The following is a 19656-nucleotide window of genomic DNA, read 5'->3' as shown; positions in this document are numbered from 1 at the left end:
ACTCCCCCACCATCGGTAGTCCAAGCCGCGACAGCGGAGCGGCTGTCGTCGGTGTCCCCAACCGTGTGCCTCGGGTGTCCCCCGAACGTGATCCACGCCTTCCAAACGCTGATTGGCCGAATCTGTCCCCGTGTGGTGACACCGCCCATCGGAGTCGTGCGAATGATGCGCCCAGGGATCATTTGACAACGAAACTTGACCATGGCATACGTAATTCGGTCATCGTAAATTGATGGAAATTCGCCATTAGAATTTGTCGGTTTAGGTAAAAAAAATTATTCTTCTAGTTTTGTCGCGGATTGGGAATTGAGATTATCACGGCCTACTCGTCGATGTAAATTAAATACGACTATGAATAACGAATCGATATAATTCAACGGTGTCACATTACCGCAAATAATGCGAGCTCGAATGCATGTATGCAGGTCGGAGCGAACTTATTCGTTCTTGTCTGGCGTGGTAGACAGCTGGGCAGCTGGACTGCGGGTAAACAGGGTTATATAATGCTAATAACGATCCGCCCCCTTGTATGAGAAATAAAAATATTTACTTTGCTCGGAATAAAGTCGGTGCCGCATGTTATACGCGATGCTAGCCGCCAATGTGAAGTTCGAATATACTGTACACGATTTTCTGTATAATCGATAGCGCGATTGTAAAGATATTTCCACAATCCGTGTACCTAACACCGATCTTTGAAAGAGAATTTACAATCTTCCAATACCTCATGTACAGTACTTGGTAGGAACTTTGTTACAAGAATCATTCGTTATTTATGATACTTATGCATACGCAGATTCCATGATATCAATCTACTCTTCACTCTCATCGTTCACAACCAGCGGCATTCAGATTGATAAAGATGTCATCGTTAATATCGAACAATATCTGGTGTATTGGATCGAATTACCAACCGAAAATATTAGCCTGGTATTATTTGACTCGATCGATTGGCCAAATACGTTACACACAGTATTACAGATACGCTGGTCATTACTTATTAAAAACTAGAAAATTGTCTTTCTATTCCACGGCTAGGTTTCTTATTTTTAATTTTCAGATTCTTTCGCTCGATACGATCATCGTGCAATACATCCCTCGATACGTCTCTCTCTCTCTCTCTCTCTCTCTCTCAAAAATAACCCAGCGATGAGAGAAGCCCTGCTTTCATCCTCCTCGGATGCGCTGTCATGCTCGGCTATTCACCTATCCGACGTTTCGTCAGTGAAACGGTGGCACAAGGCTCCCTTTCATTCTCCGTTTCATCTCCAAATATCCCTTCGCACATAACGCGGATCGTGTCCATGCGGGATCCGATACGCGGCGCGTCGGTTCTCGCAGCGTCTAACGTACGTACATCTCAACAGTACAAGGTAGTGGATCGTAAAAGGTGAAGTGGACCGGCCTGAAGGCAGCGGCGCTCGGCGTCCGCTCCTTCCTTCGGCCGATCGTGAATGTTCGGGTGTCCTCGGCTCGGCTCGTCGTTTGTGGCAGTGGCCGCGCACCTCGGCTCCGAGTTTCAAGCTGCGTGGATAAGCTCGTATACGCGAACCAGCTGAACGGGACTGGCTCCTTCACCGGTGGGCGCCCCACGTTCGATGGATTATACACGCCGATTAACGATCTAATTAACCCCGTCGCAGTCATGACCGGTACGCGTCGACCGTCTCTCGATTCGAACACCTCCTTACCCTCCGAGTTTGAATCAACGTGTAACCGCGTCTCGCCCTCACCTCACGTCTGCCGCAGTCTTATTCCGTTCGCGCGGAGTCGCGCAGCCTGAAACAACGTTAAACCGCTCGGCACGCGGATAAAACGAAAAATTCCCGACAAACGCCGGTTCGTCGCAACTTCCCCACCGAGTGTGTTACGTACGATACGTATATATGTACATAACGTATACCAGTGATGTTTTAAAATTGTATAATATATATATATATATAATGTGTGTTTGTGCGAAGTATTAACATTGATCCACGAATACGTCGAAACGTGACGTCTAACGTGAATCGATTACAGTCACCGTCGTTCCTGCGACAAAAGCTGAGCAGCGATAATCTCCATCCCCCGCCCCTCGCCCACCTCTCTTGAATTACCTCAAGCCTGCGAGAATTCTGGAATCTTTCGTGGTCCTGGGACACACGGGGCACGTCGTCGCCGTCTACGATCACTGCGGCAAGTGATACGCGAGCGAGGATACCGCGAAGGGAAAATCGGACTCGTAGGCGGAGCCTAAGGTCGGGGACACGTGACAGGGAAACTGTCACGCCGCCCTTTCTCCCTACCACCTGCCGCTCGCTACCTGCCCCCTCCAACCCGCCCTCCCCCCCTCCCCCATTGGGCCGCGTCCCAATTCCGCGGACCGAAATTCACCCCGGATATGTATCGCGATATTGTTAAATAAACAAAAACAAGTTTTTCCAACCACGAGCGGGGTGGTAATTTATTTACGACATGAATGACACTTGGAAGAGTTTTTCTTCGGTATTCGCGAGTTTTATACCCTGCGATTTGTAGATGCGGGTAGGTGTAACACGCGTGAAAAAATGTCGGCGATGATCGCGTTGTTACCGAGTAGTTGTATCTAATTGTGCGGTATGCAACAAGGCAGCGTTGGAGGCTACGAGAACCAGGGGGTTCCGATAAATCTGGAAAAGAAAAGCCGGAATGATTTTGTGCCGTTTAACAACGACGACGTTGGAGACGTTCTTCGCGATAATTCCTCGCGCGGGGGTAGCGACGTTAAAGTGAAAATGGAAGCCGAGGATGCGGAAAGTGTCGTCGAGGTTGCCGTGAAGGCGGAAGCCAGAGAGGGATGCGAGGCGACGGCGGAATTCTCGATCCAGAAGACGGTTCCCGATGCCGAATCGGCGCCTCCGACGTCCTTCGCCAAAGTTATAAATAGCGCCGACTTTCTCAAGCCTCAATATCACCAAACTCATCCCGGCTACCATCACCCACCGTTTCCGGTCGTCGGAACCAACAAGGTGCCGAATTTCAACTTCCAGAACTTTTACGCGGCTGCCGCCGCCGCCGCTGCGGTTTCACCGTATCGCGGTCAACACGTACAGCCTAACAAAAGTATGAACAATTTTCACGGCGGCGCTACGCAGATTAACGTGCATCAAAACCCGTCGCCTCAGCAGCAGCAGCATCATCAAAACTTTAGGGGCAGACCGTTGTCAAACGAGAGTTATCAACATCGTTTCAACACCAATTATCACCAAGTGAACAACAACCCCGTTTCTTATCCCGGATTCCAAACCGCTTCGCTGATGTCGCCGGCAACGACGAACTCGCTCACCTACAACAATAATCATAATAATAACTACAGGACGCAGTATCCGAGACATCGGAAATGGAACAATCCGGCAGGACTCCGAGGACTTCATCCGCCTATGCCGGTGAGTTGTTCAACGCGTCCTCGTTTTTACTACGATTTTGGAAAACGTCACAGATTGCACGTATAGTCGATGCTTCCGATTCGGAAAACATGCGGGATTCGCAGGGTTTACCTGACAGGATCGGGTATCCTTTGTGGGTGTGATTCGTGATTTCTTCAAAATAGGCTAGGTACGTTAAGCGAGTACGGTTTTATTTGCAATCTGCACGCGTTTGCGAAACATCCGATCGGTAGAACCAAACTTGCCGGCGTTTCAGATTTCAGAAATCCGTCTATGTGGGTTCAAATTCATCGATGCCTGGTATGGGTAGAGAGAAACCAATTATACGCATTCGTTGAATATCCAGAAGTCTCTTTATGTATAACTATACATTGACATTTTAGGTTACGTGTTGTAAATTTGAATTTCTAATTATTTTTTTTCTTATATTAGTTTCCCTTTGCGGATTTTTGTGAGAAAAATTTTATGACCTTACGTTTGTGAATATGTGCAAGCTTCGATATTTCATTTATCGATCTGAAGACAAACTGTAGGTACTAGGTATGTATTAACGCAGCATACAAGCTTATCAAGGCAAACTTCACATTTCTAGAATTTTTTCAGATTTATACCTCAACTCTAAAGTGACCCGCTTTGCGATCGAAGGAAATAACGCGGTAAAAACTTTTTTTTCAAGTTTTATCGTAATAGTATTAATGTTCAAAAAAATCTGTAACGGCGAGGACTTAGTCTCGGCATTATTGCTGCTATCTGAAAAAAATACGCGTCATACCATCCAATCTCCACGAATTGTACACCCTCGAAATTCAACTTTTTTTGTTTATTCAGAGGAAGTGCAATTCATCTAAATCGCCTGATATGACGGTGTGTATTTTTTCCAGACAGCAGCACTAATGCCGGCCAAGACCTCGCATTTACAAATTTTTTAGAACGTCGTTACTCTTACAATAAAATGAGAAAAAAAGTTTTTCCCATTTTATTTCCACGAGAAACTTCGATCGTAAATCGGGGACTATCTTAGAGTTGAGGTAAAAATATGAAAAAATTAGGCGATTGTTTTTGAATTATTTGAAGTTGATTCGGGGGGAGGTGAGGCGGCAATAATTCGTCAACCACCCTAATGTGCACTCAGGGCTTCTGAATCGGATAAAAGTCTGACAGGTCCGTCGGGATCTAACCTTACGTTCGCCATTGTAAAAGCAACGAAAAAAAAAGAGGTAACGAAAGAGAGAGATAAAATAAAAACAGTTTGTTCTTTTTATCCTACGGCGTTCGCTATCGCTTTCGTTCTTTCCTCTCTCTCTCTCTCTCTCTCTCTCTCTCTCTCTCTCTCTCTCTCTCTCTCTCTCTCTCTCTCTCTCTCTCTCTCTCTCTCTCTCTCTCTCTCTCTCTCTCTCTCTCTCTCTCTCTCTCTCTCTCTCTCTCTCTCTCTCTCTCTCTCTCTCTCTCTCTCTCTCTCTCTCTCTCTCTCTCTCTCTCTCTCTCTCTCTCTCTCTCTCTCTCTCTCTCTCTCTCTCTCTCACTCACTCTCTCTCTCTCTCTCTCTCGCTGTCGGTCATCCGGTCACTCATCCTGCACTTCCACTGCGCTGCTGCAGCGGCAGACCTCGGCGCGTATATTAAATCTCGCTCCGCAAAAGAAGCAAGCCGACAATTAAACGGTCAATTATAAACCCATAGTTTATATTTTCACGAGCCTTGGTTGCGACGTTCATGGGTGAGATTCACGGGGTAGGCAGGAGAGGTAATGGTATAATGCTCGCCTGACGTGGGCTCGTCTTCTCTATCAACGCGTAGCGTCCTACATCATTTATGGAAGAGGTAGATTTTCGCTACATGTATACCGGGCTCTCGGTGTCAACTCGACCAATTATTTTCCCTGACCATTATCGATTCGCTTAGCGATTTTTCATACGATTTTACGATCTCAAAAAAAGAAGACCTGAATTTTTTTCAGATTTTTCCCTCCAACCGTTAATTTTCTGTGATTATTCAAATTTGTCTAAAAATTTTCGATTCAATTAATTCATTTCAAACAATTGAACAAAAAATCGTTCCATCGTGGAACGAGTGTCAAAATAAATGCCAATTTTTAGACGGGTTTGAATGATGATAGAAAATCAAGGGCAGGAGGGAAAAATCTGAAAAAATTCAAGAGACCTGTTTTGAGACCGTAGAATCGCATGAAAAATCGTGAAGCGAATCAGGAATGTGGAGGGAAAATCATTGGTCGAGTTGGCGTGGAAAGCTCTTGAAGCGAATGGATCGCGACAAAATCAGAGATTCGAAAAGTTTGCATTACCAGTTCGCACAGTTCGAATTGTGTCGAGGAATAATCCGATGGTGACGATAAGGCGGCATTGCTGTTTAAATAATTGTCGGTCGCGACTTACGAATTTCGAAAACGCACACGACGCAGTGTAGCTTCGTCGTCGACAGAAATGCGCAGTGGGTACACATCAACCGCCAAAAAATCCGAACTCTCTAGGGGTCGAAATTACAGTGATTACAAGCGCAGCCCCTCCGGGCGTCTCCGCACCTCGTCGCGAGGAGGAAAACTGTGTTCCGAGCATCGAGATACGCCTTATTGAGGGAGAGCAGGGGTTTGATTACACGTGAAACGTAAGTGGCGTTCGGTTTACTTAACGATCATAATCTATCGTGTAAAAAATTGACGTGCGGAGGAGTTCTCGAAGGGTGCCTGGTGGTAACACGTTCACAGCGTATAACGTATACACAGATTCGCCGATGTCATAGGTATACACATTAGGGTGTCCGTTATTTACCAATTTGGTTTTTGACTTTGCAGCGCCCCTAAAATTTTTAGTTCGTGACCTGAAAAAAATATCAGACCCATATAAGCCCTTGATATTGATATCGAACCCTGCCGCAAAGACGATACATTTCCCATTTAAATAATATGGGGTTTTGGCACGTTTTACAATTAATTGTTTTGTTTCTATGCCAGTTCATACATGGCAATGGCAAACAAGAATTTTTGTAGAAAATTGAACGCTCTACAAAAATTTTCTCTTGACTTTTTTCGACAAATTTACTTGCTCAAAAGTTATTTAAGCTCAAAGTTAAACTAAAAATAATTTCTTCGTTTTTTAATTCTTTTGACCGAAAAATTGTCATTATTTATGTAAAAATTGATTGTTTATTGCAAAAAATATCTCATTTCAACTGTATTATAAGTCAAATTAGTGTTAAATATTCCGATAACCAGAAAATTTAATTTACAATCTGAGTTGCTCTTAAAATTTTGCACTTTATTTGAAAAAATGTGACAGGATTTATAAATTTTTAACATATTAATGAACACAATTTATTTTATTAAACATTTCTTAGTGAAATTTGGAAATTTCTTTTTATATTCACTTACAATTTGAATGACATACTGTTTTTGACTTTCGTGCTTGGTGAGAGTGTTGAATCAACTTTGAGCTTAAATAACTTTTGAGCAAGTAAATTTATCGAAAAAAGTTAAGAGAAAGTTTTTGCAGAGCGTTCAATTTTCTACAAAAATACTTGTTTGCCATTGCCATGTATGAACTGGCATAGAAACAAAACAATTAATTGTAAAACGTGCCAAAACCCCATATTATTTAAATGGGAAATGTATCGTCTTTGCGGCAGGGTTCGATATCAATATCAAGGGCTTATATGGGTCTGATATTTTTTTCAGGTCACGAACTAAAAATTTTAGGGGCGCTGCAAAGTCAAAAACCAAATTGGTAAATAACGGACACCCCAATACACATTCAATTGCGCCATATAGGTACGAGCTTCTCTTTTATCATGTTTTACCATGAAACACGTTTTTCCTGCATCCGTATACCGGAGAAAGAAGAATTGTTCGCTTACGAAGAACTGCTGTCAGTCAACTGTTTGCAACTTCCAATCCGTATATAAGAAATGACGTGTTTGTTAGATTTTTGGAAATCGCGTGAATTGAAATCAAGCTTCCAAAGTTCCTTGGAAATCGATCGAAACACTCATCTATCATTTCATTCCCGACAACTTCATATCCTGCTTCTTATAAACCCGCAAGCAGTGCAGGTTAACTGTTTACACCAGTGAATTACCTGCAGTTGCAGAAGAAGCATATATATGTATACCTTTGACATATGCTACGTTATGATTTCAACATGGAATTATCTTTGCGCAGCCAATCACTGCGAGTGTGAATTCTAAAGCGGTCATTTACTGTACATAACGTTTATTCTATCTTTTCTCATCGACTATTCAACGTTGTCGGTCTTGTGTCGACGACGTCCTTGTATCAGTGCTGCGCTGTCAAATTTTGTTATCTTTCACCTTACAAGCAGAGATGAATATAAAAAAAGTGGTTCAGGCGTACAAATTTGTAGTCTCATATGCTACGGCACGTGCTACAGTGAATTTAAAATCGATTTAAAAGCAAAATAATACCGAAAATAAATAACGTGAATAGAAATGAAAAAACGAACTAGGAAAATCTTCATACGACTCTCTCGTGTGTTGCCAGCACTTTTTCTACACATGTACATGTATCCCGATCTTCCGAACAGCCCTGCTGCTTTTATAACCTTCCCGGCAGACACGATCAATCACTTGTCAATAGAAACCATTGTGATTTTCTCTCTATCGTGTTACGAAGCCAGGTATACATGTATATGTATAATATACTATACACGTATAGTTAACAATTCTTATCCCGCGTCAGACGAACTCATACAGCAGCCATGCGGCCAATGCGGAACGATATCGTCGTCTCGTATTTGTAAGTGTTATCGAGACTGCTGTTTTCTGACGAGTCGTTCTGCACTTTGTCTGCATTTGTTTGTTACGTCGGTAAGAACTGCAATCACAGTTTACATTTGCCGTCGAATAATTCCGAGAATGTATGTACATAATGTCCTATAATCTTCGTGAGCCTTAACCCTTAGATACGTTGCACATCTCTAACTTTGAATATGGAAAAAGAAAAGATTCATAAAACAACAATATACCGAAAAATGGATCATTCTATTTTAAAAATCATAACTCACTGAATTTTCAACATTTTTAGCTGGAAATTCAATGAGTAACTCTCAAGACACAGATATTTAACAGAAAAAAAAATATTCATTTCAACGCGTGGGGTTGAATTTTTGTAAAAGAACGAATAAACGATTTTTACGATATTTCATTATTTTTCCTGCATCAAATTCGATCGATTTGGATGTTTTTCACATGGAATAATACGATGGACATGTCGCGGGGTCTTCTTGACCCCCGCGTGCAGTGTAAGAGTTAATTTCACACTCACATCCGCAGCATAAATCCTCCTAATAAAATGCAATATCTATATTTGAATCCTCAGGCAGTTCTGAATTTATAATATAACAGTCCACTTGATTTCAAACGATTTTACGACACCCCGTACGGGTTGATCAAGCGGTTTATAAGTATGGATATAGCTAACTTACGTGTGAGCCTCGAACAACTTTGTGCCTCATACGAGCTGGTTTCTCTATCAACTCACGTTATACCTATAGTGCATATTAGATCTATAAGCGGATCGTGTAATAGCTGAACTTGAGACTGGCTGGCTGATTAACGAACTCGGTTAGCGTCTCGGTAGCATAAATTATCATCATAATACGGCAAACTTGAGTGTAAGTTTAAGGCGTTTCATACTACAGCTGTACACGTCAAAAAAAAAAAAAAAAAAATTAAACAAAATTGTTTCAATTATTCCGCAGTTTTCTTTTCACGAATTATTTTTACCGTTCACGTGTTACGAACTCATCATATTTCAAAAAAATCCGATTTTCAATCACAGTCACGCAGGACGCTGAAAAGCCCGTCAGATCAACCTTTCCCATCCAATTAGGGTAGAAAACGTTCGGAGGAAGTAAACAGCACTGTTTCCTAACAGGCCAACAGACTCTCCTAGGATATTGAGTGTATACTGTTTACACGATTCGAGCGTGTCTATTGCTTATACACGCCGAGTTTGGGGCTCGCGCGGTGCCCGTTACGAAAGGCTTTTGTATCCAGCTATGCAGTTCTTCCACGGTGCATCGAAGGAGAAGATCCTCCTCGGCTGAAGCGGCCTTCCTCGCAAGCACATGCCGAAAACGCCATGTGTTACGGCCGGGCGGCCGCAGGTAGGAATAACGCAGCGAGAGAATTGAGAACAACGGAGACAACAACCTTGCTGCTGCAGTTGCAGCACACCGACGTAAGCGCCAGGTGCAATGCAGCGTCATAAGAGGGGGGACGAGACGCGGCGTTACGGCTTTTTCCTGTATTTTTAGTCATTTTATACGTTCGAGCATCGGAAAATTATTTTATCCGATACTTCGGAACAATTTCAGAGGACTCGAGGAGGCTCAACTGTCGTTGGGAGTGAAATTTCTGCAGGGTAAAAAAGTTCGATGAGGCCAAAACGATTTTTATGATGCGAGTGGTCGTGGTACGGGAACCGGAATGTGTACAAAGAATATCAACCGCGGAAAGGATTTTCGTTTACGAAGTAGGTACGTGGTATCTGATTCTGAATTTCATTTAAATCGAGTGAATTATAGTCAACTCTCTTTACGGCTAAAAGAAAAACTGAATATACTCGTTGGGCGCAATTTATTCGATACATTGAGAAGAAATTTCATTTCTTACAGTTGCTGGAAAGTTCTGGTAAAACTGTTATCTTTCAAACAACCTATAAACAATGGTTTGAATTTCGATCGAATTACAAGAAAATATGATACAAATACGGATTCAGTTTGATCACAATTGTCTTCTTTTTGCTAAAACGCGAAATCATTTTAGGATTCAGCGTACTCGAAAACATAATAATTACCGAGAACCTCCCATACGGCTGAAAAAAAATATTCTTTCGCAGACCTGTGTAATTGTTTTCATTGTAAGGGTTATTATTCGCAATAATTGCGTCGCATTAAGGGCTTCCGACAGCTTGACGGTGGGATTAAATAATTATCGGTTAAATAGAATCGGCCGTCGTTTCGTCGCGTTGCGTAGCGTCGCGGCTGGACAGACAGTCAAAGGAGAAACGACGGCGCGTGCGCAAAGCGTCGAAACCACAAACCTAACCGCACGGGAATTATTCATATACATACTTTGTTCAGTTTTTCGTCCTTATTCGGACGTTGCATTACTATAATTCGTCACGTTGAGTGACTGCTTCACCGCCCCGCAAGGCTTGAGTCGCACTTTGAAAGTATTCAGAATCCTCGATGTGAAACCCAAAATTATTAAGTAGGGCCCCATTTGTTATGATTATCAAAAAGTACAATGAAGAATGGAGTTGGTCTTTGCAGTGATTATTAGGATACTCTAAAATCAATAACATGAAAAATCTTTTTATGAACATATATCAGCGATGAATGTGGAAATATGTGTGGATTGTGTTGAGGTTAGTTGTTCACTATATATGCGGGATTCCATGTCAAGTCAAACGAAAAAACGAGCTTTTTTGCCTGACCACTTTTCACGTTTTCGTCCTTTTACTCACTCGAAGTTCGTATTGAAAGCATCAAATCTGAAGTTTTTCAAATTTTCCTGACCAAGCACTTTCTTACAACAGCTAGTCGCAAAATCAGCTTGTTACGATTTCTCATTTTTTCGAGTTGACATATCTTAAATTTCAGATAACATATGGAAAAAGTTCCTACGCAAAAGTTTGGAATCTTTGTATGAAAGTTCTAAGAATAATTTTGAGTAATTTTTCGTGCCCCGTTAAAGTAGGTATAGTTTTGATGAAAAATGTTGGAAAATCTTCTGTAACAAAATAGTGCCCGAATCGAATTGGCCGAAATCCTTAAACAGCATATCTTTTTTGATACGAAAGATTGTCTGTAAGTTTCGTAGTGGGTGGAAAAGTAGTTGAAAAGTTACCAGCAACAGTTTACACGGAACTGTGAGATTTCTCATCCATTCGTACTGTAAGTGTAACATGGCGGTAATGACGGTGAAAGTTATACAGTCGGCATTACGATACGCGACACGTCGTTGAATTCTTACCTTGGATGAATGTGCTTCAACAATGTTGTCCGGCGGTAGGGAAATCACGTAAAGTGTCAGGAATCGCGATAAATGACAGACTGAAGTACGCTCCTCGAGGAAGAGTCGTCAACTGTTATAAACAACACGCGTAACAATTGACGATCGCGCTCGAGTGCGCAGGGTATGCAAACCGCTCGACGCGCCGCGAACTTTGAACCGAATTCTCGCCACTGTGTGAATATTTGTTGATACATTTGCACCGCAACAATTGCACCGCCCACTATGAAGTTTTCAGACAACCTTCGCATTGCAGAAGGCACGCGGTGTTACAAATTGTAGCCCATTCGATCAGGGCTCTTTTCAGTTACGAATAATTTGCACGCATTTTGTATCAAAACTACACTGAAACGGGGTACGAAAAATCCGAAAAAATACTCTCGAGAAGTTCGCAAGAGAACCTAAAATTTTTGCGAGGGAATTTTTTCAAATGTCGTCCAGGTTTTAAGCTACTATAGCTGTGAAATATCAAACATTGTTGAAATCAAATTATTCGATGAATTTTCGCGAAGAAATCATGTGTCGAAAAAATCTGAAAGAATTCAAAGTTCATCCTTTTAATGTATACTTTGACTGTGTGAAAGAGTAATCGGATAAAAATGGGTCCGGCCGTTCTATTTGACGTGGAATACCCCATATATATTCGGATTTTTTGCATTCACTTAAGATTCATGAAAATTTAGTGCGGTACTGTTTTTGGGCGTCATGTTAAAGCATAATCATGGCAAAAAAAAATGCGATTTCTTCTTGTACATCTAACCGATTGTAATCAACAGTTCCTTCCGTAATTATTTTGAGTTTGAAATGGAACATTACCGTAAGGTACGGTTGAAGCTCGGTAGGGCGACGCAGCTGTCACTTAAGTCACCGAATATCTGTCTTGACGCTAGTCGTATGCATTAGTTTGCTAACATCTAATGTATCCATCTTTTACGCTGTACACCGAAACTCACATCTGTATCGATCACAGGAATCCAAAAATTCACCATGTATTCAGATATTGAAAGTTTGAAACTTGCACCACGATAAAGTGAAATTTCATCACGACATAAAAGATGTACAATTTTCATACGTAGTAAAATTATTTTCCATTGTGACATTTATGAAATTGTGACGGTTCTGCTGAATCTTAGAAGCCTGAGTAGACTGTAATTCATACTCCATTAGGTATGGATAGTTGTGAATTATTGCTACTTGGCAAAGTAAAATCTTCGATCATCTATCGGTCAGAATGCACTGTTTTACACACACGACAGACTCGTTGAGTATAATGCTTGTAGTCAATTTACTTCGGTTAAAATGGATCTTCAAAAGTAAAAGAAGCATAAAAATATTTCTCACCAAGCTCGCTTAATCCTCATCCTGGATAAACCGGACCCGGTTAATTGATGTTACGCTGTAATTACCCAAATCACTTGAGAGACACTCTTATCCGTCCAATATACAGAACATAAAGGATCGCGAAGAATTTCGTGGAGAATCGGACGTACCACCACTTGGTTCTGATTCGTAGTTCCGTAGTACGAAAGCACAGGTATACACACGGTACTGTAAAACATAGTATCCCACGGTACAATAATGTTCTTTCGTATAATTACGATCAGAATACGGATCGAGGGTCATACAACTGACCGGCCAGGCACACATCGACAACGCGATATAATAATTTTCAACCTAACCCAACTCCAATAGGTCACGAGCAAGTATCGCGGTATTCACTTTGAAAATTGAAATTAGTAGGTATATCACTCTATTTCATACTGATTTATCTAATCGGTGATCCCCGATCCCGATCCCGATCCCGCGCCAGCACACCGCACCGCATTAAACTACCCTGCATGTGGCGGGGATCGTCCCCCCCCCCCCCCCTTCCCCTCACGACCAAACCGCGGTTCCCTTCTTCCTCGATCGAGTTGTTGGTACACAGGGCTATAACGGGCACGCACATTCATCCTCATTCAGGCATTGTCAATACACCTACACGGAATGAGTAGGTACAGGGTGAACTACAATATAATATACCGAAGGGCACTCACCTTCGAGAAACCGGTTGAATATATACGTATGTTGGAAACTGAAAGCGTCGCAACTTGCAAATAAAGGACTTTAATTTATGTATTCTCATGATTTCGATGACAGAGGAAGAATCGGTGTGTGACTCTGTAATTTCTGTCCATTGAAGCTTCGCCCTCGGCGCGACGATGTCGGTAAAAATTATGCAAAATTTACGATAATGAAAAGCACTCGTAAATGATCTGGTAACAACAAGCATCCTCGACAAGGTTACTTTGCCAAATGCAAGACGAAGGAAAGAATCTGTCTCTGTTGAAAAAAACGAGGCTGACGAAAGATTTTTTTAATATCGCGTATTGTTTTGTACTTTCTTCAACAAACACTATTTTCTTTATACGAGTTTGCCAAAATTCGCCACCCCGTATACGTTACACAACGCACGTCGCAACACGCAGGTCTGTGTATGTATTTACGTACGTACGTAGGTACATAGAAGCCAGCGTCGATCACAACAGAGTGTTCTCAAACTAATCATATCTTGTATTTGGAATGGCTATACAACCTAGTCTAACGACCAGATGGTGGTTGGCTCGGCGGCAGGGCGACGGTACACGATCCGGTGATTGTTTATGGGCCCATTAAACAAGTAACTCATAGTCGCATAGTAAACATTACTATAATCCAGGCAGTCGACTAGACCAGCTCGCCGGCCAGTCGGTCGAACTCTCGCGAGTTCACTCGAGCTATCTCCTATCTTATCCCATCCCATCCCATCCCATCCCATCACATCCCATCCATGTTTTCTCAAATGCGCTCTAGGCGTATACGATTACGTTATATACAAAGCAGAAAACAGTGTTGCCTCGGCGTGCGCAGCTTTACGATCGCTGACACCTACCGACCCACGGAACACCGCCGATATTACGACCATGAATATTAAAGTAATTGATGCCTCCATAAAATTGTATGACGCGCGGTCCGTCTCTGATCTCTGCTCGTGCTGTCCGGAGTTGTCGCTACGGCCTCGTGTCGTTGCGAATGTGATTAGCCGCGATTTACGCACCGCGCCGCGCGAGTGCCGTGCGTTATACATCCGAACTCGAAGACCTTGGAACATGTGAGGGGATTTTCGCGAGAGTGTTCGACGAGACGTGTTGAATTGCCGCGCTCGCGTCGCGCGTCTGATCGTTTTAAGGATCGGTACGGTTGGTGGAAAGAAGAAGATGAAATAAAAAAACGAAAAAGAAAAACAATATATACACGAAAGTGAGAAGGAGAAACGAAACATTTAACGTAAAAATACAGAAGGTGAAAAGTACTGGGATGTGTACTTCTCGAGCGGAAATTGATCGGGTGACGCGGCGCCCCGCGTTCAAATGCTTGCGTGTGTCGGTATCGGTGGGTGTAGAGGGATCATCCGGTACGGGGATCCGTATGGGATTCCATGCGGGATAAAGGGAGGAACACCGTGTAACGATGTATCATGCTGTTGCGCCCCCGGCGCGTCCCGCAATGGCGGAGCACTGCTTTGAGTCGAAGCTTTGAAACGGGCCGCTTCGTGGTCCTGCATCATTCCTTTACACGCCTTCGATGCCCAAACATGAAACCGCGCGACCGATACGAACGAGCACCCTTCGCTCCTCACCGCCGCCAGTACGGCCCGCATCGACATTCCGTGTGCTGGAAATCTTTTCGCGTGGACACTATTAATTTCTAAATCCCTTGTAGACGTGTACCAACGCCCGTTGGTCTTCGAGAACTTTGGACAGATTTTATGTTCTTGCCACCCAACCAAATTCCGTTTCACGTACACGCTTGATACACATTCGATTATTCATTGGCAGTCTCGGTCGCAGATTTTCACGAGGAATACACGTGGTGGCCTACGGGGCGATAGTCCTGAATCACCTTGTACGTCGAAAGCGATCTTCTCGTTATTTTATGTTTGTTTTCAAACATTTCATGTCTATTTATATCTCGAATTGTCCGTCGTGGTCAGACATGAAATGCATTTCGAGGATGCCCAACTTTGTGAAACATCCTGTGTCTAAATCCTTCGGAATAAAACATGTTCTTGGGTTGCGCTCCGTACATTGTCTGGTTTACACGCAGTCAGGTTCAATATTTCCTCGTCAATACAACCATACCATACAATGGTACAGTTACCTTACACTGTCACACTGTTTGCCTAACCTAACTCAACCTGGTGACACGTTAAAGTCGAGTTTAAAGCTCTCCCAACAGTCATAGAATTGGAAGTCAGTAGATCAAGGAGCAGTAGCAATGGTGCGGCATATTTGTTGAGGTGTGTAAGCGTGCCTTTTAACGTCAAAACGACACTTGAGGGAAGGAACGCGGTTAATTGACTGTCGGAAATTCCTAGTTTAAAAAATTTGTGAAAGTGTATTTGAACTTATAACCGCACAGTCGGTACAGTAGATCAAAGTTCTCCTACTAGTGAAGTCAGGGTTTGGTTCCTGCATTGGCTGACGATGAGTAAAGCTGCCTCACCTTACACTTGAATATGGGTAAGTGAATTGTTATTTGTACGACATAGACAGGTTACAGAATAGAGTTTTTTGTAAGTGAGAACCAAGTCTGTGACTGCTACTATGTGTACTTACATGGTGGCAATAGCACTTAATTCCCACTTCCGTCGCAATGATCGCCCACGGGCAGTTTCTGCCCCATATCCCGTCTTTCCTATATTCGTGATAATGGGTATAATTTACACACATGCACGTATTACATAAGCCGATCTTTCTCAGGTGTTTGCAAAGGTCTGAGTGAAAGTTTGTAAATCTATCAACAAACTTGTGCTGATTAAAACACGGTATCAACACCTCTATAAGTGTATGCCTACACTCGTTACGTATGTCTTTACCAACCGAGAAAAATTCTGATCCTTCCTAAGTAAATTCTTGGAGTTGATCTTCTGGATTTTTCGAGTGGCTGAAGTCAGATTGTTGCCAAACGAAAGTTCCTACTGATGACAGATTGCATTGACAGAAAATGACAAATAGCTTTCCAGTAATTTGCTCCGTATAATGTTGGCGAGGTTTTTTGTTTGGTAGTTTTTTACACCTCGGTTCACGGCTTCGAAGTTTGTCGCACACTGGCAAAACCGCGATGAATTTGCCAGAATACATGTATGCTTAGACATACTTCGATGTGAAGATATCAATACAGGTATCATGAAGTTACGTATAAATATCATTAATCAATGAAGAATATTTTTAGACGGTAAATAAAAATCATACACACATATAATAAAGGTGATAGGCAATGCCTGTTGTACGTTAGCCACCTTTTAACGTCGGACCAAGCTTATACAAAATAACTGCCAGCAGTATTGGAAAAGTACTCATCCTACGTCACCCATCATCAAAGAAACGGTAATTATATTGGCTGTAGTAAAAAGCTGGTGCTCGGTTAATTTAAAATGTCTATTTTATTTTAAAAATATTTATTCGGGAAATTCTGACAGTCAATTTTTTGTAATTGCATTTGGTCGTTGCGGGGGGGGGGGCATCTTGTACTCGTCGTGCGGCCATTTTATTATTAACTTCACTGAAAAGATTCTAAAATGTTCTTGAAACTATAAATAATTAAGCCCTCAAACAACTCAAATTGCTTCAAGTGTTTTCATTTTCTTTAAAAAAAAACTCCTAAATATGGGTATGATTTTAGTCCGTCCAAGCTGTACCCCCCCCCCCCCCCCCCCCTGAAAATTGGACAGAAAATAGCACGATTTGCATAATGATGGGTTCAACTCATCGAGACTCCCTTTCAGCACTCAATTTATTTTCTTGATGACTGGTAGATGTCCACGAAAGTATTCGACTGGAGAATATATGTCGAGTAAACTTTTAGTTCCAAGAGAATTAGCATTCCAGTGACTTTTAGATGCCGCACCCACTAGCCCCAATATCTTAATACAGGTGTTACCGATGTAAAATGCATTCAAAAGTTATACTATTACTTAACAAACCAACTTCTGCGTCCGGAGAATATTTTTTGGGTTTCGGCGACTTTCTGTTGTAACTATCTTGACGCGAGACCTCTTTATGTACCGAGACAATTTCTTGAAAGTTGAAAATCAACCGCGCATGCGCCGAACAATTCAATCTCATTGGACGGCGAATTCTTCTCGCAGCGATATTCTTTTCCGCGATGCAGGCTGGCCAACGTACACAAAATGTGTACGCTTGAATTTTCAAAGAGCATAAGCATTAAATTCCGACCGTTCTTTGAAGAATCAACTTTCCGACCCAACAACAAATGCTTCTCAAACCTTTCCGAGTCGCTACCTCAATTATTTGAGATTCTAACCTCGAAAATTCGTATCAAATACATCGCCGCCAGAAACAGTTTGAGAGCTGAAAACTCTGGATGGCGAGCCTGCACGAACAGCCGATAAAACTCGCGGGTGCGCGGTTGATTTTTAAAGTTTCAAGAGATTGTCCCGGTATAACTCGATTCACATTTAACGACATCTTCGTCCAAAGCTGATCAGACCCAGATGGACAACCACGCCTGTCGCACCAAAATATATAATGATACTGTCCAGTACTTGTATTCAGCATACTTCAGCGATATTGATTTCCGTAGAAACTCATCTCCGTGACGCAGCAGCGAATTTTTCGACATGTCGCCTGTAATTTAACGAAAATAAAATACGAACCCGTTCGGTATCAGAGTCTGTTTTACGCATAGCGATCGCAGAGAGAATTTCGTTCCTGGCGGGTGGATGCGGCTGGGTACTTTGACGTACGGTTATTTATAGGATAACCGTTAGCTTATTAAAAACATGCGTCATGATGAAATAACTATATGCCACGTATACGGCGGATAAAAATATATCGGATGATCCGGCATGCGCGTTGAATACGCGGAGTAAGTTAATTGAACGGACAAATTATAGATTTTAAGACCAACGCGGTATAAACGTACACGCATTGTACGCATACCTGCATCCCTACATCCCACATTATTGGAGACCACACGCAAACCAAGGCGAGTTAAATTCTCCCATTACGTCCATTGTGGCAGGCCTTAACGCGGCTAAAATATTGGCATTGTCCGCGACGACGCCCACGGACGTTATCAGGTATCAAGCGTCGTGACGCTATTGTAACCGTTGACGGCGCTAACAAGCTGCCATGAGTTGTGTCTAATGGAATTATCTACGCAACGCGATGCTACGTATGTATAATGTACAAAACGCCCGTCCGCGTATCCCGTTAGGGAACGTGACTATATTAGGGGTAGGATACAACGGAGGGGGTACGTTTGTCAGGGTTACCCCACGTATAAACCACGAAATTGAAAAAGTTTTGATTTCGCCTGTCTCGAGAGTACAAATAATGAAAAAAATAAAATAAAAATATAAATCAAACGAGTTCTTGGTCTTATTTTCGATTTATAACCAATCGTCAGGTGTTACAAGATGTCCCCGAAATTTCAATTGCCGGGTGGAATTGTCCGATAGCACAAATTTTCAACCGTTCTTTAATAGTCTTCACCACATGGTGAGATTTACCATATGAAATTTGTCTACGTTACGTTTAGGGCCGTAACGCGAAGACCCAGTCGGTACAAAATTCTAAGTTATTTGACTCATCTGTAATCGTTACACGAAGTCGTTTTTTTTTTTCTTTTTTTTTTACAGCAAATTATTTTCAATTTCGTCCTTTTACCGCCGTATCAAGTTTCTTGCCGTGTTATATATATAGGCACATACCTAGCCATAGGGAATCCGCGAGTCTTGTTCCGTCAGCCGTGATAATGTTTATTCGAATTTAAATAAGAAAACAACCTGTTGAAAGTCTGGCTAACGCTGGGGCTCCCGGTCTGTGGAAGAGAAGGAATCAACTCAATTAAATCTCTCCATGGACGCGTCCTAATTAACTCCTCAATTACGTTGCTCCACCCCCCCCCCCCCCCCCCTACCGCCGTCCGCACGCTTTTCAGCAAACAAAGAAACCCGTCGATCTCTAACGTAAAGGGGAGACCGGCGGGCACAGGGGTTGACTCTTGCCGGGGATCGAGGCTTTGGGTACACATTATAATTGCGCATATTAAAATGGCGTCACGGCCTGCCAGTCAGCCATCTTTAATCAATAATGGAGCATGAGGGACCATGACAACAGATACCCTTTCCCAGCTCCCCTCACCTTTCCGCACCCGCT

At 42.5% G+C, this 19656-nt stretch overlaps 1 protein-coding gene across 2 annotated transcripts in view; it reads left to right on the top strand.

Moving 5' to 3' along the window:
• Positions 1 to 1411: 1411 nt before the first annotated feature.
• LOC124216503 (zinc finger protein basonuclin-1) overlaps positions 1412 to 19656 on the top strand; it is a 260148-nt gene continuing 241903 nt past the window's right edge. For both annotated transcript variants that reach the window (XM_046621070.2, XM_046621071.2), the window contains exon 1: positions 1412 to 3404. In XM_046621070.2, the coding sequence (XP_046477026.1) occupies positions 2598 to 3404 (807 nt within the window). In that variant the 5' untranslated portion in view covers positions 1412 to 2597. The remainder of the gene's footprint in view (positions 3405 to 19656) is intronic.

This window comes from Neodiprion pinetum, chromosome 4 (genome assembly GCF_021155775.2).
Source record: "Neodiprion pinetum isolate iyNeoPine1 chromosome 4, iyNeoPine1.2, whole genome shotgun sequence".
In the NCBI taxonomy this organism is placed as follows: Eukaryota; Metazoa; Arthropoda; class Insecta; order Hymenoptera; family Diprionidae; genus Neodiprion; species Neodiprion pinetum.
The sequence above is the reverse complement of the archived record's forward strand: the minus strand, read 5'-3'. Positions and strand labels throughout refer to the sequence as shown.